Source organism: Myodes glareolus, chromosome 7, assembly GCF_982192425.1.
Source record: "Myodes glareolus chromosome 7, mMyoGla1.1, whole genome shotgun sequence".
Taxonomy (NCBI): Eukaryota; Metazoa; Chordata; class Mammalia; order Rodentia; family Cricetidae; genus Myodes; species Myodes glareolus.
This window is the reverse complement of record NC_142032.1, coordinates 62,015,688-62,042,124: the sequence shown is the minus strand read 5'-3', so window position 1 is coordinate 62,042,124 and position 26,437 is coordinate 62,015,688. Positions and strand designations below refer to the sequence as shown.

The 26,437-nt window shown below is 46.7% G+C and overlaps 1 protein-coding gene across 1 annotated transcript in view; it reads right to left on the bottom strand.

The window, feature by feature from the left end:
- Positions 1-19,479, bottom strand: part of Mob2 (MOB kinase activator 2) — a 57,450-nt gene extending 37,971 nt beyond the window's left edge. The window contains exon 1 of the mRNA XM_048458003.3: positions 19,369-19,479. Within this exon, the coding sequence (XP_048313960.1) occupies positions 19,369-19,385 (17 nt within the window). The 5' untranslated portion in view covers positions 19,386-19,479. The remainder of the gene's footprint in view (positions 1-19,368) is intronic.
- Positions 19,480-26,437: the final 6,958 nt, after the last annotated feature.

Here is a 26,437-nt window from a genome sequence, read left to right as displayed (position 1 = left end):
ATCCTCTGATTCTGTGGCCTGGGCTACATTCCACATTAAGGGCTATGTCCTTCTGCTTCTTGGGCTCCATTAGAGTCCCATGCATATATGATCTGGACATGACTAGAAAGGGTGGCACTGCATCAAGAAGGAGAGGAGAACAGAAAATGGAGGGCAGGCCCAAAACCCTCTCAAGATCACCCTTCCACTGTACCAAACACCTTGACACAACTCTCCTGGAGGCAGGTCATCCATTTAGTGACTCTTTTGCCAGCATAATTAGCTCATTACAGACCTGAAAGCCCTGCCTGGTCTGTCTTTGGAGCTAGCCTTGTAATGAGGCCATAGCCACTTCCTTCCTCACAAGCAGTTTCCACAGAAGAAAAAACCCTTCTGAGCCCCCCACCCCCACCAACCTCAGGACACAACTTAATGTAGCCAGTCACATCCACCACACTTCCTGAACAACAGCTGTGGAAACACTTACCACGGGTGTATGCAGAGCATGACAAATCTAGAAGCGGCACTTTCTTGCATTAATGTATTCCTACGCCCATATACACACAGTTGAAGTCACTAGAGCGCCCATTAGAAAAAGGTAGCAATCAAGGACCAAGAGGTAGTCCCATGGCAGGCAGGCAAGGTCTTGGGGCAAAATATGACTTGGACTCCTGGAGGCTCTCCATCCTGGGCAGGCAACTGGCCTAAGACTTACAGGTTTTCACTTTTGAAGAGCTCCCAAATACCTCCCTGGCTCTTGTAATGCCTCCCAGAGGGAGGAGCAAGGCAGGGGATATAACAGGTCCACATCGGCCTAGTAATCAAACAGCAAGTTCCCGTTAGTGTTCTCACAGGTTCTGATCTGTGCACATACCTGCCCTCACAGAGTCCTAATGGCTCAGGGCGGTGAGTGAGTGAAGGCAGGAGTCAGTGTCTAGAGTTGAGGAGGTGTGACAGGACAGTCCAGGTGTGCAACCCTTACCCAGAGAAGGAGAAGGAATTAAGACATGAGTAGAACCAGGCTCAGCCTCGGGTTCCTCCTGAGCTAACCCCTAAGCACACAGATCAGACAATAGCACCAATGGCCAAGCCGCAAGATCTAGGCAGAAAGGTGAAGATGGAGAAGTAAAGGATGCACCTACTTGTTCTCTGAACACAGAACAGACCAGACACAAAGTAAACGAGAACCTGAGTCCAACTCTGACTAAGGAGGTAAGTTGGTTATAGTCCCAATGGAGCTGTATTTCAGCTCCAGTCACTGCAAAAACTTGCCATAGCTTGTCCTGTCACCCATGTAAACAGAGACCTTCAGAATGAGGAAAGAGGAGGTAGCCAAAGTAGTGACCTGTCTGTCTGCTCTACCCCAAGACTAAGAGTTTGCACACCAGGCAGTGTGCGATGAGCTGCAGCAGTAGGTGTAATGTTACACTTTTAAAAACCACATTAAAAAAGTAAAAGTTGCCAGATGTGGTGGAACACATCTTTGATCCCAGTACTGAGGAGACAAAGGCAGGCTGGTTTTTGTGAACTCAGAGCTAGCCTGTTCTACATAGAAAGTTCCAAACCAGCCAGGACCACATAATGGGACCTTGTCTCGAAAGGGGGTGAACAAGTAAAAGAAACCAGTAATTAGCCAATATATTTTATTTAATCCCAGATAACTAAAACAGCAACAGCCAACTAATGTGAAAAAATGCTGATAAGAGTTTACATCATTTTCTTCAAAGTCCAGTCTTTCTACAGTCAGAGCACCAGTCAAAGACCATCCTAAACACACCTTTCAGTGCATCTTTCAGTAACAGGAGGTTGGTCAATTTCTTACATGTGGACCTCAGAGGCTCCAGTGAGATGCTCTACCAAGTCCAGTGTCTGTGCATCTCTCCTTTCTTCATTCACATCCAGGGATTTTTCACTTTCTTACAGTTTCCAGAGTCAGCCTCTGGCCTCGGAGTCCCCCAACATGGTTCTCCCTGAGAGTCTATTCCTGCCTTGACTGCCTCACCCAAGCTCTAACCCTCTTTCATTCTCACCTTTTCTGGCTGATGCTGCTACTCAGTGAGTCAGAACCCCAACTTTCCTCTTGCACATGCAAGCCTCCAAGCCACCTTATGGCCTATCTGCATTCTGCAAGTCTGGGCATATACTGTGCATGTTATCGTCTGGCTAAAGACATTTCTTATTTCCCTTCACTGATCCTTTGCCACTTAGGTTACTAGGAAGTACACTTGATTTCTTATATAGTTTCCTCTGTTCCTCTGTCAAGTTTTAGGTTAATACTGCTTTGGTTGGAACCCACTCTGCATTATTATCTCAGGTCATGGAGGCTTGCTGAAGCCTGGTCCATTTCGGTCCATGTTCCTGAATGCAACAAGTTGTCAATTCACTATTGAAGATCTAACTGAGCTGCCAGACGGGGCCCCTCCTCAGTAGTGATGTCCACCCTTACATCACTGAAGAGATGGAGTGCTTAGCTATCCAACATCTTTCAACAGTACACCACCAGGGCAACTTTGTACCTTCCCTAGAAGTGCAGAACCCATAAAAAAGGAAGGACAAAGTTGGGCCAAATTTCAACTCAGGTGCTCCCTCTTGTCTTGGTCCTGAGACTCTTGGCACAGAACTGGAGATAAAGCAACTGGGAGCCAGAAAAGCCCACACAGGAGCTGTGGGATAATGCTTTTGTACACTGTAAAGGTCTGTCACTCATATTGGTTTAATAAAATGCTGATTGGTAAGTAGCCAGGCAGGAAGTATAGGCAGGGCAACCAGACTAAGAGAGAATTCTGGGAAGAGGAAAGGCAGAGAAGTAGTCACCAGCCAGATGCAGAGAAAGCGAGACTGCCTTTCTGAGAAAAGGTACCAAGCCACATGGCTAAACACAGATAAGAATTATGGGTTAAGTTGTAAGAGCTAGTTAATAATAAGCCTGAGCTAATAGGTCAAACAGTTTATAATTAATATAAGCCTCTGTGTGTTTCTTTGGGACAACGGCTGCAGGACCAGGCGGGACAGAAACTTCTGTCTAAACACATGGTCTTCATTCAGGAGGAAAACGGCTGAGGACACACATGAGCAGGTGTCCTGACAGCCAGGCTGTAGTATGATTGGGGCATACAGGATGAGGGTGGAGGAGGCAAAAGGACTTACCAAAAGTCTTTTAAGTAGGAAGAAGATGTGTTCAGAATCAAAGACCAGGACATAAGTTCTCTATACTCCATGTATCTGAGATAGCCTAGAGCTATAGAGTGGGTCATCTCATGAAACAGTGGGCCTTATAAACTTCTAGATTGGGTCTGAGGCTTGGACCCAGCCCCGGGCCAGCAGGACACTATACAAACCCAGGGATCTTCCCACATCTAGAGTCCCAATCTTAGAGGATCTGTCCCAGGACTGCCTTAAAGGCAGCTCATAATCACCTGAAACTCTACTTTCAGAGGATCTGTTGTCCTCTTCTGGCCTCCCCAGGTACCAGGCATACACATGCCACAAACATGCAGATAACATACCCAAACACATAAAATAAGTAAGTTAATTCATTATTAAGAAAAAAAATTTAAGTACAAGACAAGACAAGACCATACCAATATTAATGTCCCTGTCAGCCATATTTGGTAGAGACAGCGGCTTCAGAAGTGCAGGACTAAGGGGTTTCTACCTTCATCTGCTTGGTTCTTTACTTAGATATTACAGAGCCAACAGAGACCACTAACAGAGACCCAGGACAGCTGTAGGTACCACCTAATCTCACCTTTGGACTATTAGCTAAAATGCAGCAGTTGGTCTGTGGGCAAGGCAGACTGATTTAGGAATAACCAAGTCAAGAGACATTCATCTTTCTGAGGCAGAGCAGGACAACAGCATCACTGGAGTGACCCAACTCTCTACCTCACTGTATCTGTGGGCACAGCCCATACCTGAGCACAACACCTCCACCATCACCCCCCCAGGGCTGACAAGGAGTCCCCAATGCTGCCCTCTTTCCCAGCCACTGTGGAAACAACTACTGAGGTCTTCATTGTCACATCTGTTTCTATAACCAGGACCCCTACTTGAATCACAGCAGAGACAATCACCATCTAGCAGCTAAGGACCAAGATGGCAGGTATAGTGAAAGATACCCAGATCCATCAAAACAGTCCAACATCACAGCTCCTGAGTGGCAAGCAATTGCAGCCTCTCACTGGACAGACAAAGCAAAATCTCTGTGTTCCTAGACTTGCCAGCCTCACCTCAATGTGTATTACTTGTGTAAAAAGAGGTAGACACAGGTAGAATGCACCAGTAGCTGCCCTGCACCACTCTGCTGCTGCTTTGTGCATCACTCCAACACATGCCCCAGGCAAGGGCTGAACCACTGCCTGCCTGGAACACTGAGCACCAGTGCACACAGTTGAGACACTCAACCTATAGAAAACCTAGGACAGGAAGGAGCCTACTGGGAAAAGGCAACTGTGGGTCCCACCCAATATTGCCAGACAGCAGTTTTACTGCACAGGGTATTGTGGGCATAGACAGAACAGGCTTCCTACCCAGTTCTTCTGCTGAGGGCTCCTGACCAGAACAGTTATGCTAGATCCTGTATAAGGAGAAATGTGAGCTCCAAAGGCTCCTGGTGAGCACCCAGATGGCAGCAGAGCCTGTACCATTGGGGTTTCTCACAGTCATCTAAAAAGACAGGGAACACTTAGCTAGAGTACCCAAGGCCCTGCTAGATTCCTAGGAAACATACTTAAGTACTTAAGACCAGAGTGCCCATCCAGTAAAACAGAAGCTGATTCAGCAAGCAGACTGCTCTCAAAACCTCCTGTTCCTCATGATATACAGATCCCAACGGAAAGAAGTCAACTGTAAACACCCATGGACCAATGACCCTAGCATTTAGTCAACATAAAATATTGTGGTCCTAGAAGTCCATGACAGACACATGGCACAGCCAGACATCACTGATTTCCCCATGATTCTGATTGCTGCAGTGAGTGGTAGAGACAGATACCCTCAGTCTAACCTACCTATCTACCTTGTCATTCACTTGTCTCTCAAGAATCAACTTACGATGAAATCCTAATATTCAGGACTAACACCATACCATACAAAGAACCCACACCTGGACCTGTAGCAGAACTCCAGGGCCTACTATACTCACCTAGTCATATAAGTAGGGAAGTGTTCCCTGAAAGATAATTTGAGGAATTGCTGGAAGTCTTCCATAATGTCCTGCACCCAGTGAGTTCTCAAAACCCCATGCAGTCTCGGCACTGAACACATAGGGCAGTGTGGTGCTAAAAGCAAATAGGCCTTGAATTCTTGACTGAGGAACTAAACAAATCTACACTTTCGACAACTAGGGGGAAGAGAGAAGGCTGTAAAGAAGGCAAGGCACAACAAAAGCAGAGCACCCCTCAAGGGTCAACAAAGGAAAAGACAGACATGGGCCCAGCAGATGTCAGGTATGTAATGACCTGCCCCTGTTATCCCTAACCTCTCCAGCCACCACTGTCTGGCCCCAGGCACCTCTGCCTTCTGGTCTAGATCCTCTGCTTCACTGCAGCTCCAAATGGCAACAGGCTTTGGCCCTATTCAATCCCATGGTTCCCGCCTTGACTTACACTTGTGTCTAGGAACCTACTTATGGTTAACTCCTAATTTTCAGGAGCTTGCCCATACAGAGAACTCAATACCCACCAAATGACAGAACCAAACAAGGTAGAGTAGGCAAAGGCAAAGATGATGATCACAAAAGAAAACCACATGGTCCCAGTGCTATGGAATGACACTGTTTTGCCTACTGCTAACAGGAAAGGTGGGAGAAGCAAGGAAGAATTGTTTGGAGTACACCAGTATCCACTCAAGAATCCATGGAAGCATCAGGTACAGCAGTGTGGACCTCCAAAAGCACCACCTGGTCTGGAAACACTCTAAGTACCAAGCACAGGAAATAGGACAGAGTGTGGCAGCTTGAACTACCTAAGTGGTGGGATCATTAGCTTTTGCTTTCTGTTTTTTTGTTTGTTTGTTTTTTCTCGATGTGTTTTGTCTTTCTACAATAGACACATAATACCAAGTTTCATAAGAACAGAGGTCCTCCTCCCTCTCCCATGACACCCATACAAGGATTCTAAGTACACCCATCAGAATTCCACAAGCTCTGGGCATACAGGACTATGAATCCAACTGAGGGTTCTAAACATGCCTGTGTACCCACTTCTCAGAAGTGCCATGACCACCAGCCTTCACTCTTCAGAGGTTGGCAAAGAAACCAATACTGCCCCCATTGTGAACGCCCACCAGGTCCAGTCCCGCCAAAACCCCACAATAGCAACATGGACCACCAGAGAGCAGCTCATCAAGACAGAGAAACTCACATTTCCAAGAAAATGTATGTCTCAGTCCCACCTCTCCAAATGGCCAGACCTGATCCCATTTCCACCTGGGACTGGCAGTGCCCTCCAGGCTTCCTGGCTCAGATTCTTCTCCTTCTGTGTCAACACAGAAGCAGGACCCAGTGCCCTTCCTGGACCCTTTGTTCTTTGTCTTTAAACAGTAACAATGCAACATGGAAAAATGGCAACCTAACTTCCCCTTCTGACTTCCCAGGTGCTAGACACTGTGTGGGGTGCCACTTCAAGGACTGACTTGTCTCTTCCCTCAGTGAGGCAAGGATAATGATTCACTCTCATTTACAGGAAAAATGCAGGTCAGAGAGAGAACACATGTTAAGAGCCAAGATTATGGTTTGACCCCTCCCATCAGCCCACCCACTCAGGTGTCACCAGAGCACAGGGAGTATCCGACTGCCTGCCATCTGTGGTGTTCTCTACCCCGCTATAACAGGTCCAGTTCAATGATACAGTCTCTTAGGCACCACACCCCACTCTCCCTGTGAGGCCACTGAACCTCATACACAGATCCTACTCACTGGTAAGCTCCTATGGTGTCTGATGTTGTAAAGAGCGCAGCAAGCCTGTAAAGCCTATTATGGGCAGGCCCACAGCCAGGGTAAGCAGCTCCCAAAGAAACCTGGCTAGATATAGTCACTGAGTGGAGGCATACTGTCCCACAAGAGCCAACTGCCTGTCCTGGCTGTCATGTGTTCTTCCCTCCTTCAGCAGCACCATTCTGTCAATTACTAGGTGCCAGGCAGCACAGCTAGCAAATCAATCAGGCTATGTAGGAGGTGCTAAATATCCAGACCAAGGTTGGGGGTTCAGGAACTCCTCTTAAGTGGGCAATCCCAGGACCTATCTCTAGGGGTATTTGATGTGGGATTCCCCTCTATATGTTGTGAATACCATTGTTTAATAAAGAATCTGTCTTGGGCCTGGCAGGGCAGAAGAGGTAGGCAGGGAGAACTAAACTGAATGCTGGGAGAAAGAAGGTGGAGTCAGGCGCTAGAGAGATGGTTCAGTGGTTAAGAGCATTGCCTGCTCTTCCAAAGGGCCTGAGTTCAATTCCTGGCAATCACATGGTGGCTCACAATCATCTGTAATGACGTCTGGTGCCCTCTTCTGGCCTGCAGACATAACACACAGACAGAATATTGTATATATAATAAATAAATATTTAAAAAAAGAAAAGAAAAAGGTGGAGTCAGGGATAAGCCATGTAGCTGCACTGGAGACAGACGAGACGTGCCAGAATCTTGCTGGTAAACCACAAGCCTTGTGGTAAAGTATAAATAACAAAAATGGGTTAAATTAAGGTGTAAGAGCTAATAAGAAGCTAGAGCTAATAGGCCAAGCAGTGATTTAATTAATACAGTTTCTGTGTGGTTATTTTGGGGCTGAGCAGCCAGGAACAAACAAGAGGCCTTCTTACAACAGGTATTCCCTGGCCTTGTTAAAGCCCTGAGGAGATGACACTTGAGTAAAGCCATAAAGAAGTCAGAGGATTTCCACTTCAAGTCACAAATCTGCCAGGCCAAGTCCCACACACAGAAGGTACTAAATCAGACCAGAAATAGACCTCATACCACCTACCTGTACAGCACTCAGGTTGGATGGTACCTTCAGACTAAATGCTCATCTCACCCACTGACAGGCACTGGCTGGCAGTACCCTTGTTGATATGAGTGAGCCCTGAGTACTCTTGAGGCACTAACTCTAGAAATGGGAATGCTCTCTCATCTGCTTCCCTCAGCACCCGACAACACAGAGGGGAGACAACCGAACTAGGTGAAGAACAGTGTATTTGCTTTAAAGCCTCTGACTCTTGACTACCTGGGACTGCATGGTAAATCACAGGTTCCTCCTACCTCCTGGATAGGTCATTCTTTGTTGGCTCTCCTTGACTCCCAGTTTCTGAGGTACCTGAAGAGCAACCTAAGGGCATTTAGAGGACTAGTCGAGTTCAGAAACCAAACCCAAATGATGCTATAAGTGGTTCTAAAAGTGCTTCAGTACTTCAATTTGGGACAGGTGCTACTCAAGGCAGAAAGCCGTGAGGCTACCCAGGCTGAAGCAAAGCCTTTATCCACTAAGCCTTCCTCAGATACCTGGTCCCTACCAAACACCTGCTTGACAGAGTCAAAGCATCAGGTGAAGGTAATGCCCCCCCCACAAGTCTAACACAGTGTCCTTTCAGCCTCTACTCTTTCTGCAAACATAGTGGGTTAGCCGCTACTTCATGCTACATACAACAAGTATTGCCTTCCACAGCAGTAGGGCTGTGCTGACTTGTCATTCTAGAGCAGTGGTTCTCAATCTTCTTAATGCTGTGATCCTTTAACACAGTTCATCATGTTGTGGTGACTCCATACCAAAAATTACATAGCTGTAATTCTGCTACTGTTATAATCATAATGTAAATATCTGTATTTTCTGGTTGTCTTTGGTGACCCCTGTGAGAATCACTATTCTAGAGTAAGAATAAGGAGCAAGGTTTAAAGCTTCAGTCAGGCTCCTGAGTTCAGGCCCCCACACAGCAGTGGTTAGACAGAGGTACAGGTAGAAAGGCAAGGTGACAGAAGGTGATAACTATCCCTCTTTGCTCCCTCCAGATTCTGAGAAACAACCTCACAATGAAAGGCAACTATTTCGTCAAGGCAGGCTCATGAAAAATGTGAAGGAGTGCCTAAAGTGAGCTCAATCCTGAGCGGCCTCTGTGGTTCCAGTGGCACCTCCATCTGGCATGCGGTTCTATCATAATGTGAAGTATCTCTTTTTAGAAGACTGTGAACAGGAGAGCAATGGGCACAGCAGCTACTCATGGACTCACTGCCTTGTGCTGCTATTGAAGTCACAGGAACCTTGTGGGAAAGTACAGATAGGCAGAAAAGAGGGAGGAAATAAGGGTCAGGAAAGACAAGTAGTCACACCCTACCCAGACAGGGACAAGAAAAGGGGCTGGGGCCTTAGAGAGGTCAACCAGGTACCTGGAGGAAGCCTTGCTGAATGGACCAAGCAAGCCAGAAAAAAAGGAGCCTTATTAGCATTGGGCTGAGCGGCCAAGCTGAGGGAAGTAGTAAGATCCCAAAAGAAGACACCAGGAGGCAATGACCCTAGCAAGAGAAAAGAACGAAGTGTAGATTCCATATAGGAATATTTTCCACCAAAAGGCCAGAGCAGGTCAGCATGTCAAGGCTACCAAGTCCCAGAGGCAGAGGGACATTAGCAAGAGACTGCTAAAAACATAAAGAATGGTCTTTTTAAAGCACTCCACTTGAGACTGGAGAGACGGTTCAGTGACTAAGGGTACTGGCTACTTTTCCAGAGGGCCTGGGCTGATTCCCAGCAACCTGGTAGTTCACAGTTGTAACTCCAGTTCCAGGGGATCTGATGCCCTCTTCTGGCCTACGGCACCAGGCATGCATATGGTACACAGAAGTATATCCAGGGAAAATACCCAAACACATAAATGAAGAAATAATAATTTAAAAATAAAACCTTTCACTAAGAAACAATTATTTTGATAAAAAGCAAAGCCCAGAGACAGGTAGACTAGAGATAGAGCAGACTCCTATTCTCTGGTCGACATTGCTGCTGCTATGACTCCCCTTGCTAGCTACCAAGAACACTGGGCCTTGAATATTAAGGTCCATCACATCCTGTGATGACATACAAGGAAAATTCACAAGGTCACAGCAAAAAGATACAGTAGAGAAAAGGGGCCAGGAAAGAGCCCAGTCACATTGCTGAGGATAAACTACTATCAGAGTTTGTCCCTTCTATCCCCAGCAGTAAGAAGGTCAGGTGTCAGGCCTCCGAGGCTCTCCATTGTTTATAGCAGAAGAGACTCTAAAGACTACAACTGTAGGCACAGACCAGAAGGTACTAGTCACTTAGCCATGGATTAGGTATCAGGGAATCTAGGAAGTCTATCTCAGCCTGCCTGGAGGTCAACTTGAAGTTACTCTGCCACAGAACTCCATCCACCTGCCAAGGAAAGGGGTGTCACCTTGGTAATCCTAACGCCTTCTGACCAAACTCCTGTTAGGGATAAGAACCAAGGGCTAACAAGACCAACAATAATTTCACTGTACCCAAAGAGCAGCCTCTTCTCCCAGCCCCGCCCCCATAGCAGGCAGCTGTAACTCTGCCCAACAGAAGCTGACAAGAATGCTGCTCTCTCCTTCCCGGTCATTTCACTGTGGTGGGAAGCTCCCCCAGAGGGAAGAGCCCCAGAGTTACTCTCTGTCCCATGACAGAATGACTTGAATGAATATGACTTGCCTCTCACACCTTCACCCCACTAGTGTTCAATACAACTGTGCATAGGCTTGGTAAGGGCCAAATCCCACCAGAACTAACACAAATCACCGGGGGACCCAGCTCTATGGGTGGCAAAAAGCAAGGCTGTTCTTGCCAGTTTTTCCACTTTGGAAAACAGTTCTTTTTCAATTTAAAAACGTTATTTAAGGGCTGGAGAGATGGCTTAGCAGTTAAGAACACTGGCTACTCTTCCAGAGGTCCTGAGTGCAATTCCCAGCACCCACATGGTAGCTCACAACCATCTGTAATGAGATCTGGCACCCTCTCTGGCCTGCAAGCATACATGCAGAAAAAACACCGTATACATAATAAATAAATAAATAAATAGATAAATAAATAAATATTGTTTAAAAAGTTATTTATATTAAATTATGTTTAGTTCTTATCCTTTTAAAATGGTTAGATATTTCTGTTTAATGTCTAAAATGGTAAGTCCTGATAGCCACAACTAACACACATCTAATTAAGACTTAGAGTCTAAAGGGGTCCTAGGAAACAAAGAGTTTGAGAATGCTGCTCTAGGCCAAGGAGGAAACTTCTTATAAGAAAGGCTACATTGGGAAACATGTTCTGAGAGCCAGTCAGCACCAAGACACTCAAAGCAAGGTCCTCTTGGACTCCCAGACAGATGGAGGTAGCACAGGAGACCCGGAAGAACTAGAGCAGGCGAGGTGAAAACACCTTGTCTGAAGCACAAAGGTTAAGGATCAGGAAGGAGCAGCAGCAAAAGATAAGCAGTCTTCCAATCCTTGCCCCATCTGGGGGCTGCTGAGCCAAAATCACAGTCAGAGATGCAGAGTCAGACAGGCACTTGTCCCCAGAGCTGCCGTAAGACATACACTTACCCTTGCTGAGTGTCCCTGTCACAACAGAAACAGTGAGTACAATGAATAGACAGCTGTGGTCTTTGCCGAGAACAGACTGCTTCAAAAAGATATGGCCAGGAGTACCATGGAAAGAAGAAAGGAGGGCTCTTTCCTAATGGTTTTGGCAAAGCACAAGGAAAGCCCAAGGCCAACCCATAATACTCATGTACAAGCAAAGTATAAATCATAGCCATGAAACAATATAGTGATCTGAAAAATCCAAGATACACTCAAATAAGGGTCTAGAAACTTTAAAAAAAAAAAATATCTACCTCGCCAGGTAGTGGTGGCATACGCCTTTAATTCCAGCACTTGGGAAGCAAATGCAAGTGGATCTCTGTGAGTTTGAGGCCAGCCTGGTCTACAAGAGCTAGTTCCAGGACAGGCTCCAAAGCTACACAGAGAAACCCTGTAACAAAAAGATGGCTCAGCAGTCAAGAACACATACTGCTCTTGCAGGGGACCTGAGTTTGATTCCCAGCACCCACAACAAAAGCATCACATCTTATAACTCTAGCTTTGGGGAGATTTAATTCCTCTAGCCTCTGTGGACACCTGCACTCATGTACACACAGCTACACAAACACCATTAAAAATTAAAAATATATATATTTTTAAAAATGTACATGGCATCGGGGATGTGACTTGGTTGGTACAGCACTTATCTAACATGCATGAAGTTCTGGGGTCATCCCCCACAGGGCATAAATAATGTGTGGTGGTACATGCCTATAATCTTAGCACTTAGGAGGTGGTAGCACATTGTAGACCAGCTCAGGCTACATATAACCCTGTTTCAAACCAACCAACCAACAAATAAAAGATTAGTGTCTGCACTGAGCAGGTGACAGGCTTTGTCACTATTTCCTAAATAATACAAACTTGCAAATATCTACATGGCAGTTGGATCTGTCATGTATCAGAAGAAAATCTAGAGATGATCTGCAGTACATAGTAGGGGGACCATGTTCCATATAAATATACCACTTACATAAGAGACTTGAGCATTTGAGCAGCTTGGTACTTGAGGTAGCCCAGGGAGCACTACCCTCAGAAAATTAAGGAATACCTGTACAGAACTGTAAATTCATAGCATCTCCAATGAAACATTATAGGGGTTCTTGTTAGTTTATTATTTCATACTGGCTTTTTTTTTCTCATCAAAAAACTTGGTGATAAAGCCAGGCACGCTCTCAAGACATTTAGAATTCCACTACTCATATACTGAGGCTGGTTGAAGCAAGATCTTGACTCTCAAAACTAAAAGGAGAGGGAAAAAAGCTAACTTGTTTCTGATGACAATGATGTATGTACTTGTTTCAATCCACAATACTCAAAAGACAGTTGCCAAATCATGAGACAAAATAGCTTTGCCATTATCCCCTAGAGCAGTGGTTCTCAACCTTCATAATGCTGTGACCCTTTAATACAGTTTCTCTCATGTTGTGGTGACTCCAACCATAAAATTATTTTCGTTGCTACTTCATAACTGTAATTTTGCTACTGTTATGAACTGTAATGTAAATATCTGATAAACAGGATTATCTGATATGTGATTACTGTGAAAGGGTGATTGTCCCCACAAAAGGGGACAAAGAGGTTGTCCCCACAAGTTGAGAACTGTTGCCCTAGAGTATCGGTCAAAGCCCTGATCCTCCAGCCACTTCTCCCAATCCCTTTTCTTATTCAAGGGATAAAAGAGCTAATTCAAAAGTACTCCCACTGGCTAAATTTGGGGCAACTCACTCATAAAAAAAAAGAATAAAAATAATAAATGATGAAGACTGTACTTGACTGTAGAATACTGAACAAGTCTATGGTGACCTAGGAAAGACAGTACAGGCAGCCCTCCTGTGCAAATATCCACCTTATCAGCCTTCCATCTTTATGGCACCTTCTCAAACCTTAGGATCTCCACTAAAATTACTCTCCTGTCCCACATCCACCATACCCCAGTTTCCTTACTATTCCCCTTAAGTAGCAGACTACTTGTCTCTATTCATACAGTACTCACCTTTGGCAGTCTCTGACTCACGCCTTGTATCTCACAACACCGGAGTTCACACAAACTGCCTTGTCACATATGGCACTGAAAGAACTGGCTAACGAGTAGAAAGCCAAGTATGCCAGTGGCACAGCAGCTCCCAATAGCCTACAGAAGTTCTGCAGAGAACACTGACACAGGGCTGGGGACCTAGCCAGGACTACACACAGCAAGGTCCCATGAAGACAAGCCAAGCTGTGTGTTACACCATGCCTAGACTAATTTTACATTCCTGGGCTTGATCCCAAGGACAGCCTCAGACATCACTTCCTTGGGGACACTTGGCACTGTCAGGCCTTTTCAAAGATTCGGGACACAGTTCGACAAGGTGAAGGCAGGAACCTTCAGCAGGGACACTGCAGTCCAAACCTGTCGAGGGCTGCTGAGACTGTGTCTCTTCTGCTAGCTCTAGGAGGGAAGAAAAGGAGTACCATTGAAAAGGCAACTGAGAGAAAGTGCCTGACCCTAAAGGCCACATGCAAAAGCAGGAGGCCAGGCCATTCCTCCTGTTTCTACCTGTCCACCATCCATGACCTCTGGGGGACAAGCTCATACACAGAAGTGAGTCTCATGCCTTCCTGACACACCAAAACAAAATACATCATCAAATTCACTGGGCCCAAGGAAGAACACAACATAACCACATGGACTTAACTGTACATGGCCCCATGACCCTGGCAGGAATGTGCCCACTAAGGATTGTGGGAGCAACTGGATGAAAACTGCAGCCCAGATGGTCAAGCATGCGGGCAAAGAGAACATTCAAAGAGAAAAAACCAGTAGGTGTGGCTATGGTCCATGGCCCAGACACTGACAATGCCAAGTGGAGGGGCCATGGGTCACATGTGGTCTGAATGCCCTATTGAACAACCTCTTCCTCCTCTCTTTAAACTTTTGTTTTTATTTCAATTGTTTCTACTTCCGTGTTCCCAGACACCATCCCATGAAGCTGCAGTGAACACCAGTGGGTGTGCCCCAGCTGAGAAATCCTGTACAGAAAGAAAAACAAACAGGAGGTAGGCACAAAATGGGAGGAACTTCAGGCAAGGCAGGGAGGAGCAGCTAGCACCTTCTTTTGCCAGACTGGCCCACAACAGACAGGGTGCACAGAAATTCCCAACGACCTCACCCCAGCACTCTTTTGGTTACACAGTAGAGCAGGGGAGGGTGGATGGTGCCCATTAGGACCTGAGCTTGTCCACCCTACCAACAGGCTGAGCTTCCCTCAGGGCTGTACAGCATGTCTATACAAACACAGGAAGCGGGGTTTAAGTGTGCCTGTTTCCATGGTCACCGCAAGGAAGATACAGGAAATGCTGGGTTACCAGGACCACTGATATGGGCGTTCCCCACAGAGTTGGCCTTTAATATGTGCTATACCAAATGACCATGGCAGACCACAGCTCCTCCTGAGAGGAAGTCTTGCAAGTAAGTACTCTCAACTGTCATCCCACAAGCAACAATGAATGATAGCAAGGTCTAAAGGCAGCCTGAGAAGATGCCTTGCTGGGCAGGTACAGAGTATGGCAGTATGAATCAACAGTTGGATTAAGGACCCACTAAGGAAAGCAAGCACTGGCCTCACACACCTTTATAGGGAAGTACAGCCGTTTGCCATCTAACTGTCCCCAGTCAACAGAGAGCTCTTTTTCAACACACCACTGGCCTCACCCTGCTCACTGCTAGCCAGCTTGAGGATGCTTGTATATGAGCTTCTAGGGGACACGCTAAGCAAACAAGAGTGTCCTGAAGTACACAGCACTCACGATCACTGGGGTTTTTTGGTTTGTTTTTTTAAGGGAATGGGAACACAAGAGACACCTTTGCAAGCCCAACCCAGATGACTACCTGGGCAGCCCCTCATGGAAAGAAGCTATTCCTGAGGGGTGTTCCTAGAATCACATCTTTCAGTGGGACCATCTCCATCATGCCTTTAGGCCTCTTGCAAGTATCCTCTCCACTTACTGTGCCTCAATCTTTTAGGAAGATTCCTATACCCTACTTCACACTCACTCAGATCCTTGATACTTCTGTTGTGCTTGTCCTGTCCTCCTCTGCTAGCCTTAGCTTTCAAAACACTGACCATGGAGCCATTGAAAACCTTACCCTCAGCATAGGGTATGGGATCCTTGGCTAGGGAAGGAGTACAGTTCACTGGCCTAAAAGATTGGGTTACAGCATCATCAGTCATGACTGCAAACTTACAACAACCACCTCAACAACAACAGAACATGCAAGTCTCCTCACAATTCCTGGTGGAACAACAAATGGACACAGTTGTTGATATTCATCACTGAACCTATCACAGAACAGGTCTCATGACTCCATTTATACACTACACTGGAAGAGAGTGGACTGATGCGGCCTCTTGTGGGGCTGGGGACCTGCAGCAACCAGAGGGCTATTCAAAGAATGATGGTAATGTTCCATAACGGGCTGAGGATGGCATGGTAGGGGGTTTGCCCAAGATGCTGAAGGCTGTGGGTTCCACCCCAAGCAACACACATACACACAAATTTTAAACTAAATTAAATCATGGTCTTAGTAACAAAAATCTGTAATTTTACTAAAAATTACCTAATCATATACTTAAAATAAGCAAACTTGGTGATATGTAAACCATACCACATGAGGCTATTCAAACAAAACCTACAGACTCTGGCAAGCCCAGTCAGAAGTCAGTCACCAGAAATACTCTCCCAGGAGATAAAGCCTTTTACCCCATGCCAACCTTGCAGACACCTACACACAACTGCTCAGAGTAGACTACTGAAGGCTGCTCCAGAAAGGCTGGAAAGCCCTAAGGCCATTTAGTTTTTACCTGTTAGCTGATCAAGAACAGACCTCCGAATGTACACTATATGAACCGCCAACACCAAGTTTAATCTCCTGACTGCACCCAATGCCTGAAGAGTAACAGGAGAACATGACTGGGATGGGTAATTGTATTCCACAAGAATCAGGAACATGTGGAAGGGGAGCCACAGTGGCAGGCTGGAGAGGGACTACTGGAAAGGGCAGAGGTTCAGTAAGGGTTGCTGGGCAGGAGGGCCAATTTGCTATCTTCACGGGAAGAGGAAAAAGTGTGTACTTCTGACTCCCAGGAATTCAGGAGCTTCTGGACTGTTTTCCACTAGATAAAATCCAAACTACACTCAGACCTTCTGCTTAAATGCCTGCCCCTGACAGGAAAGAGTCAAGAGTTTCCTAAAGTATCACACAATTTGTTGAGGTTCCCTCCTCCAAATCCTGAGCAGCTTTCTCTTAGGTGTTACGCTGTTCTTGGGTGTCTAGCACAGAACAAAGATTCGCTAGACAAAAGTTGTAACCCTTTCTAAAAAGGGCTGAAGGTGGTCTGACTATATACACCGCTTAACAAGAAGCTCAAAGTTTCTCCAAGCAGAGGAAACCAACAGCACAAGAGGCAGCTAAGAACCACACCTACAGCATTCTCCAGAAAAGTCCCAGCAGGTCCACTACCAAGTCCCAACGTGCCAAACTCTGCTCTGGCTATCCCAAGCATGTTTCCCTGTAGGGCCTCCCTTCCTCTGAGCAGCTGAATGCAAAAGATAAGGCTGTGAGATGCTCGCAGTCCCAGTTTGATCCTCATTCAGCTAAGAGGAAGATGTGGTTTTCCACTTGCACTTTTGTAGAACACTGGCTCTAACAATTGCTGGAAAAGTACGCTACTCTCACACCCATTACTTGGTCCATGCAACATGAAGCAATCCAACAAAACCTTTACTTTAAAGCAAGCAAGCAAACAAACAATCCTCAAAACACAACCACTGTATTCTAAACTCCTCATTGACAATGTATGGTCAGAATTAAGAAAATTATCAAGATACAGTAAAAGATGATACTTTTCTCCAATTCTTCCAGATGAAAAACTAGTTAAAGGATTAACTGCAGATAAAGTTCCAGCCCTGAGCAAACAATGGGCATTCGAGAGGAAAAAGTGGCTTCACTCCTTACTGGTCACCTTGCCAGCTCTCACCCAGAGATCAGAAGACAAAGTGGATGAGATCTCTGGGTGTGTGTGTGGAGTGGCAGGATCTCTGAAGCACACTCTAAAACTTTCATGTCTTCTTACTTTTATTGCAATACAATGAAAGCAGGATGAAGAATACTGGGGCACCGTGCCTCTATCCTCCAAAGACACCAAGGAGGAACTGTATCTGACCACTAGGGAAAAAAGAGGATTTTAGACAGGTACTGTATAAAAGAACTTAGGAATGCCAATATCCAGTATGCAATCTGTGACACTTAAGAACACGAACACAAAGATAATTACCCTGCAACCAGATCCCTCTTAAAAATCTCCGCTGCCCTTTGCAACCACATCTCTATTTTTGCAGTGAGGCTGAGATTCCTTCCTTTCCTAAAGCCCCAAAAGCAGAAGCAGCTTCCAGCTATATACTCTAGGGTCTAGACGGACCCTATCCCAGGTAAGAGATAAGAGTTCAGCTGTTCTTTCCCACAGGGCTCCTTGTTACCCAGGAGTCACAAGAACCAGAGCCTCCAAAGGCTGATGATGGTTAATGTATGCTTATTTGCAATGATGATTCAGCCCACACAAAAGTCCTCAGTCAGTTTAAAAACTGGCTTCTGGTTGGTCTGGAGGCAAAAGGCACCTGCCACTCATGTGCACGGGCCTGTAAAAATAACACGTACAGCAGTGGACAGCTTCCTCAGCGACCCAGCTGAAGATCCAGGTCTCTTGCAGTGGAACCATATTCGCAGGTAGGCCAAGTTATCTCCAATGCTGGCTCCCTCCACAAAGGCACAGAGGGAGAGTGCGCTGAATTGGCTGGACACAACTGTGTGTCCTGCACTTAACATCCCTGGGCTTCAGAGACCTTGAAAATGAACAAGACAGATCCCCGGCCAATGCCTCCTGTATGCCAAACATGTGCTGGCCCTTATCTCAGTTCACCCTTCCATATACTTGTACTGAACATTCCCCAGCTTCCATCGAACACGCAATGCTTTAAAGCAAGGCTAGAGAGGAGGACACAGCGGGAAAGCAGAGAGGAGTCGGTGACAGTGCTGCTTCTTAGAGAAACCAGATGGGCCTACGCCTGGTCCCCTGTGTCACCTATGTGGCACAATGTGGCTCCTGGCCTCCCTTGGTCTCCTAATTACCCCTGGGGTTGCCAGTCCTCTTGGTCCGCCCTCTCCCTAGGTTGCACGCACTGGGAGGTCAGAACCCGTCTCCTACATCTCAGTCATCCCGAAAGTACCACCACTTATGCTGCCCTCCGCCTCTCCCCAGCTTCTAACTCCAGGGTCCCGCGCAGCCATCGCACTGCCGAAACCAAAGGCGGACATCTCCGTGGTTAAGTATGGTTAGGTTGAACCCACAGCAGGGCCGCGGGCACCGCCACAGGGACGGGGACTGAGAAGCTGGGAGAGCGCGCGCGGCCAGGAGCGCCCGCCTCTTACTCTCCTCAAAAGTAAATTAGAAGAAAGTCATTTGGGCGGAAGAACTTTTGCAGGCCCCGCGAAGACCGACGACCGACAGCGCCCGGCGTCCGACTCGCGGCCCGTCATCCCGCGGCAAGGGGCCGCGGCCTCTCGGGACAGCGCCTTGGGGACCGGGCCTCGCTCCCGCCAGCCGCCCTCCCGCCCGCCCGGCCTCCCGGCGTCCCGCAGCGGCTGGTCGTCCTCCCGAGCCCCCGCCCCTCCTGGAGCCAGCCGCCCGCCGCCCCGCGTTCGCTACGTTCGCCGCCGCCCCGCACAGCGCCGCGCTGCGCCGGCAGCCGCCACTCACCCCATGAGCCAGTCCATGGCTGCGCGGGGCCCGCGCCTCGCTCGGCCTCAGCCCCGCCGGCGGCCGGAAGTAAACACTCGATGGCTCCCGCCCGCTGCCGGAAGTGACGCGCGCACGGCTTGCTGGGACGCGTAGTCCCAGCGGCCCCTGCGGCCCCGCCCAGAAGTACCTGTTCTGGAGTGCCGGGACCTGGCGGCACCGCGAAACTTGAGACCCCGGAGCACCCAGGACCCGAAGACTGCCCGGAACTCCGGAGCTTCCGGATCCCCAACGTGCATGTAACTTCAGAACTCCCCGGAAACCCAGACTGCCCGGAACTCCGGAATGCCCCAGACTAGCAAAGTGCCTATAACATCACAGTGAACTTGGACCCTGGAGCACACCCGACACCGATGCTACACAGCCTGAAGTACCCGGACTTCAGAGTTCCTGGATCCCAGGCGCGACCCTTTCCCCCATAGTGCCGGAATCCGCGGAATGCACAGACCCCAGGAATCTGAAAATTCCTGGAACCTGAGTATCCAGTATCCCAGTATCCAGAACCCCAGTATCCCATACCTGGGAGTGCCAAACTCAGAAGTGTCTGGAACCCCAGAGTGGCCCCAACCCTGTGTCCCTGAACTGGGAATACTCTGAACCCCAGAGTGCACCCCGAGTATGTGTCCCTTTTCTCTGCAGAGCCTGATCCCTGACTGTTTACATCCCTCATGCTATCCACCTTAACCCTGCAGCCAACTTTTGCCCCACCTGTTGCCTCTACCTGAACTGTTCTGACCACATTGCCTCTTCTGTGTCTCCTTGCTTTGCTGTCTGTTCCTTTTACTTGCTTGTCCCCTTTTTGTCCCTTGCTCCTTGAGGATGACTATCATCCAGGATACCCACAAGTCTCCTCATTGTCCAGGATATCTGTCCGATTGGTAGCTTTTTCCAGAGCCTGACCAGTATCAGGAACTCAGTGAGTAACTGTGGAAGACTGGCTCTCCATTCTCCTCTTCACTGGGGAGATGCTTCCAGAAGCACACACTTGAGCAGAGGGATCACAACAACACAATTCACTAGTGTCTTCAGTGGGGTGTCATGAATGGCAGGCACCAGACTGATAATACCTTCAGGTCATCTGCCCACTCTAATACAGCTGTCATATACTTGAAATGGTACTCACTCCTCCCAAAATAACCATTCCAGAATGCTGGGAGATTTCCCGTCCTTTCCTCCTTTATAGGCACCTGGAGGGGATGGGTGGTGGTGACAACTTTTATCACCAACAGATACCTGAGATGAAACAGTGAGGAAGGAAATATGTAGAGAGAGAAAAGTCACCTAATCAAGATATTTCAGGATGAGATCAGATCTGTGTTCTCCATTTCCATTCCCATGGCTGCCCATGGTCATACTGAATAACTCCCCCACCCCATAACCACCTTGCTTTTAGCCAACCATCAGCTGGTTGCCTTACAGTGTTCCTTTGTCTACTGCTGCTGAGGAGCATCAGTCCTTGGTAAGCCAGCCTGCTTTTGACTGCCGCCATCTGTCTCTGTGTGTGTGCACACACACACATGCACGTGCTTGCCATTTGAGAAGAGATCATCAGATGCCCTGGAGGTGGAGTTAGTTACAAGTAGTTGTGAGCTACCCAATGTGAATGCTGAGAACTGAACTTCAGTCTTCTGGAAGAGCAGCAAGCATTGTTTACCACTGGACAGGTCTCCAGCCCTCCATTTCCTTTTCATTGTAATGAGAATAATAATTCAGTAATGTGTTTCTTCATAATAGAGTTACAGTCTGAGAATTTCCTTGTTAGGTCATTTTATCCCATGCACAGACCTAGATTGTGTGGCCTTTTACACATAGACTACAAGGTGTAAGGTGTTGCTCCTGAGAAACAAAGCAGTATGTTACTCTGCACTGTAGGCAACCGGAACACAGTAGAGTCTTTGTATCTAAAGAGATTATTTGTACCAGCACCATCACAAACACAAGTGATGAATTATGTAAGATATAACATCACTAGACAATAGTTTTCAGCTTCATTAAACTCTTATGGGACCACCATCATATATGCATTTCACCTGTGCCCATAACATTATAGATCACACAAACATCTTACAAGTGTCTACCAAATGTGGCATAAGTAATCCTTTATGAGGTCATTGTGTAGGTGGGAAGCAGGGGAGAGTAAGGTGTAACTGAGCATACTAGCTGGTGCAACAGTCCCCAACTTCAAGCTTGGCCCTCTTTTCCCTGGATGATACTGCACTATAGGGTATGCCCAAGCCTAGTTCAAAGGGGAAAATACAGATCACATTCTGTGTGCCAGGACCTTACAAACCATCTGATTGGGAGCTCTATGTCCTAGTGGTAAGATGTTCAACCAATATGCAGCACTCTTTCATTTGTAGTACTAGGACCTGAACGTAGGGTCTTCTTCATGCTAGGCAAGAACTGTACCACTGAGCTATATCCCCAGACTTCTTTATTTTCAGACAGGGTCTCATTGAGTTGGCCATCTTGGCCTTGAACTTTTTGTCTTCTTACTTCAGCCTCCCAAGTAGCTGAGATTAAAATCCTGCACTACTGTAAGGATGGCTTATGATTCTCTTTAGAGGTAATGTTTTTGTCTGATTGCTTGCTTTTTGTGTATGTGCATGCATGTGAGGTTTTCATTTAGAATGATGTTTTATTCTTTGACAACCTCACACACCTAAAAATTTTCTTTATATTCAACTAAAATCCCCCTCCCTATCCCTTAGAGCACTTCCAATATCCCCCCTCACCTTCTTGTCTTCTTTAAAAAAAATATACCGAGTGCTGACTGCATGCAAGTGTGTGCCTATCCATTGAAGCATGGGCAACCTACCAGCATTCATACCCAAAAGAAAATGGTTCTTCCTTCCCTAGCAGTCACCAATTACCAATAGCTCCTCAGCTAGGGATGCAGCCTCATGAGCCCTTCTGTCCCTCCTGTCCATGCTGGAATGTTGACTGGCTTGATCTTGTGCTGAATGTTCATAAGTGCAATGGCTCTGTCCCATCTAGAAGACATTATCTATGTGTTTGAGAAAGGGTCTCACTATGGAGTTCATTGCAGAGCCCAAGCTGGCCTCAAATTTGCAGCAACCCAGCTAGCTACCTTAGCCTCCTGAGTGCTAGGGTTGACAGTCATGAGCCATCACACCTGGTTAAAGCTGATGTCTTGGTGTTCCCAAACCATGGGAGCCCCCAAATGTCACCTATATCTGAGTTCCTAAACTTTCCTGTGGTATGTGGTATTATGGGATATTTGTATACTGTGTGAAAATGTATTGCTTTGATTGGTGTAATAAAAGTTGAACAGCAGGAGGTATAGGTGGGACTTATGGAAAGAGAGAGAACTCTGGGAAGAAGAAGGTGGAGTTGCCAGACAGACATGGAGGAAACAGCATAAGCAGTATAGAGAGATGAGGTAGCGAGCCATGTGACAGAATGCAGATTAAAATAGATGGATTAATTTACATTAAAAGAGCTAGTGGGATAAGCCTAAACTAAGGTCAAGCTTTCATAATTAATAGTAAATCTCCATGTCATTATTTGGGAGCTGGTTGGTGGGACAGGAAAAGACTTGTTACAATGTTGTGGTTTGAATAAGAATGACTCTCATAGGCTCATATATTTGAATACTTAGTCACCAGAGAGTAGAACTCTTTAAACAGATTAGAAGGATTAGGGAATATGGCCTTGTTAGAATAGTGTGGCCATGTTGGAGTAGGTGTGTCATTGGTGGTGCACTTTGAGGTATCAAAAACCCATGTCATGCCTAGGCTCTCTTTCTGTCTGCAGATAAGGATGTAGCTTTCAACAACTCCTCCAGCATCTGCCTCCATACTCCCTGCCATGATGATAATGAACTAAACATCTGAAACTGTAAGCAAGCTCCCAATGAAATGCTTTCTTTATTAAGAGTTGCCTAGGTCATGGTGTCTCTTGACAGCAATAGAACAGTGACTAAGACAGGATAGAGCCCTTTGGAAAGGATATGTATTATATTAGCGTCTAGCCTTTCACTAGTACCTCAGCTGTAGGGTCTACCCATGGGACATCCTGAACATAGTGGGACATGTTTGTGTGGACATAACTTGAGGAGAACAGCATTTGAACTGGCTTACTTCTGAGATAAGGTGGTAGCGACAAGAAGTTCATCTATTGTCCAAGAGACAGTACACTCTGTTTATTGAAGTGGGGCTCAAAATGTTAGAAACTTAGTTTTCAGGATGGTGGGAGGGGTGTGCCAGAACTTTTAAGAGCCATTTTGTGGGGGCTCCTTTGGCCCTGCTCTGAAAAAGACAAAGGTAATTCTTGGGGTTGCTTGAAGGTAATTGTTATAAAAGAACCAAACATGGCCTTTCCCAGCTCTCTATGCCACTAGGTTTGGTATTTGATCACCCTTTCCTACACATGTTCCCACCATTGCTGTATATTATGAAGCACAATAGCCAAGAAGGATCCATACCAGAACCTGCACCATGTTGTTTGCACAAAACTGTGAGCTAAACAAACCTCATTTACAAAGTTAACCTGGGTCCGATATTTTATTATACTGACTTAAAGCTCACTGATGCTGAAGGGACCAGTATTCGGCACAAGACACCCCAAGACCAAGTTCTCAGCACAAAGGAGATTTATTTGCCCCAGACAGACAAAGGATAGGGAATAAGAGACAAAAACAGGAGACAAAGGACAAGGAAGAAGGTAAAAGGAACAAGGGAAAGGGGACAGTGATAGTTGTCCTAGAGGGACAAAGGACTGCCTCTGGGAAGAGATGACAGATGTGGCCCCTAAGCAAATTGGCAGTTTATAAAGGTAAAAGGGAAAACACTGTGTTAGGATGAGGTGTTTAATTTTGATTAATTTCAATTAGATAAGTTAATTAGGGCAGTCACAGGGGGTCTTTTGATTGTGGACATCAATACTTCTGATAGCTGGACCTTGGTAGTCAGCCTCAGGAAGAGGAAGTGGTCAAATAAGAAAATAGACCTGGGTGGCCAGCTTTAGGAATGTAATATAACAGTTTTTTTGGTTTTTTGGTTTTTGATTTTTTTGCGAGACAGAGGGAATAGGGGAAGGGCAAGGCCTGCCAGAGTCCCTTCAGATGTTCAGATGTGTTTATGGATTGCTAGGTTAAAACTATTAATGTGCCAAAATGGGGAAACAGCTGCAATTAAACTCATTTATGTCTTCCAATCCCATTTATTAACAACATTCCCTGTCCTGTTCAGGGATAGATACAGGAGTAAAGCTGTAACGCTAGACATTCCCCCTCTATGTCTGTCAGAACTGGGAGAGCGACAGTCACCTCTGGGTTTCTCTGGACATGGAGTTTTGGTTCTGGTTTACCATTTTACCTAGAAGATGGAACATGGGGCTTACTATTTAGCCCTTCCTTCTTTGTACCCAGCTATTCATCATTAACAAGTTTGGAGTGCCAGCTATGCACTAGGCGTTTATAAGGTGCTTGGAAAACAGAAGTGGAAAAATGCACACAAATCTTCCTTGGAAGAACAGCTGGCTGGCAGGAGTACTAACCAATGAGAAAGAGGAGGGATGTACATGTCAGGAAGTAATGGGCACACTGGAGAATAAAGCCACTGCTCACAAAAGGCAGAGAATGCTGGTTGTTGAAGATTATTGCATGTCTTCCAAAAAAAGAAATTGAGAAACCCTGACCCCAAGTACCTCGACTCATGACCATATACGAAACAGGAACTGGAGATATATTCACTGAAGCTGAGGTCACTGTGGAGTAGAGAGGCCTAACCTAGTGTCTTTGTATAAAGGGAAAATTCAGACAGACACTGAAGAGGAAGAGGAGTGACAAAAGTCACCTACAAGGCACAGAGGAACCCAGTGCAGGTAGTCCTCACAGCCCTAGTGATTTTGTATGTCAACTTAGCACAAGCTAAAGTCATCAGAGGAAGGAGACTCAGCTGAGAAAATGCTTCCATGAGATCCAGCTGTAAGGCATTTTCTCATTTAATAATAATGGGGGATGGTCCAGCCCATGGTGGATGGTGCCATCCCTGGGCTGTTGTTCCTGGGTTCTGTAAGAAGGTGGCTGATCAAGCCATGGGAAGCAAGCCAGTAAACAGCTCCCCTCCATGGCCTCTCTGTCAGTTTCTGCCCTGTTTGAGTTCCTTTCCTGATTTCCTTCAGTCATGAACAGCAATGCAGAAGTGTAAACCTAATAAACCCTTTCTTTCCCAACTTGCTTATTGGTCATGGTGTTTTGTTGCAGCAATAAAAACCCTAAGACATCTAGGAAGGGCCAATCTTGAGGACACCAAAGACAGGACTTCAAGCCTTCAGAGCTAAGACATGTGCCTGCACTTCTAAACAACTTGTTTGGTGGCACATTGTGATGGCAGCCTTGGGAACTCACAGACAGGTCCGTCCTAGATCCTACCTTTGTTACTACATCCCTTCCTTCTGTCCAGTTTTGAGGGGTCCCTGGGTTAGGACGTGAGGAGCTATTATCTCCAGCTATCTAGGGGCTAGTCTCCACCCTATACTAGGTAGCCCTTCAAGGCAGGATTTATGGGTCTACTGCCCTCACCCCAGGTAGTTGTCCCCCTTTGGAGTGGAGAGTTGAAGCCTTTGGGACAACACAAACCGAGTAGCCAGATTTTCAGAGGATAAGGTGACCCCGTCCCCACTCTAAGACATACCTTGAGTTTGCTGGGCCCTCCCCTCTCATAACTCCTTTCCCTGGGGCCCACTCGCTGTCCTGCCTCACCCCCAGTCAGAGGCACAGCCAATGTGGGGTGCAAATCTTTTCCTCCCTTCCTCACTGCCACCCTCATGGATGAGGGCTTGGCACGGAGTGGGCCATGTGACACACATTCTCCTGCCCTTGGGAGACTGGGAACAATGGCTCCCTCTTACCTCGGGAGCTGGCTCTGTGCTTGGGACTGTCCCAAGTGAAGCTGAGGGCACCCACAGCTGCTAGCGCCCGCTGGACAGGAGAGAGGGCCCCTCTGTCCTCATCACCCATGAAGGACAGTATTTACTTCATCTTCTGTAAGTCCAGAGATCTGTT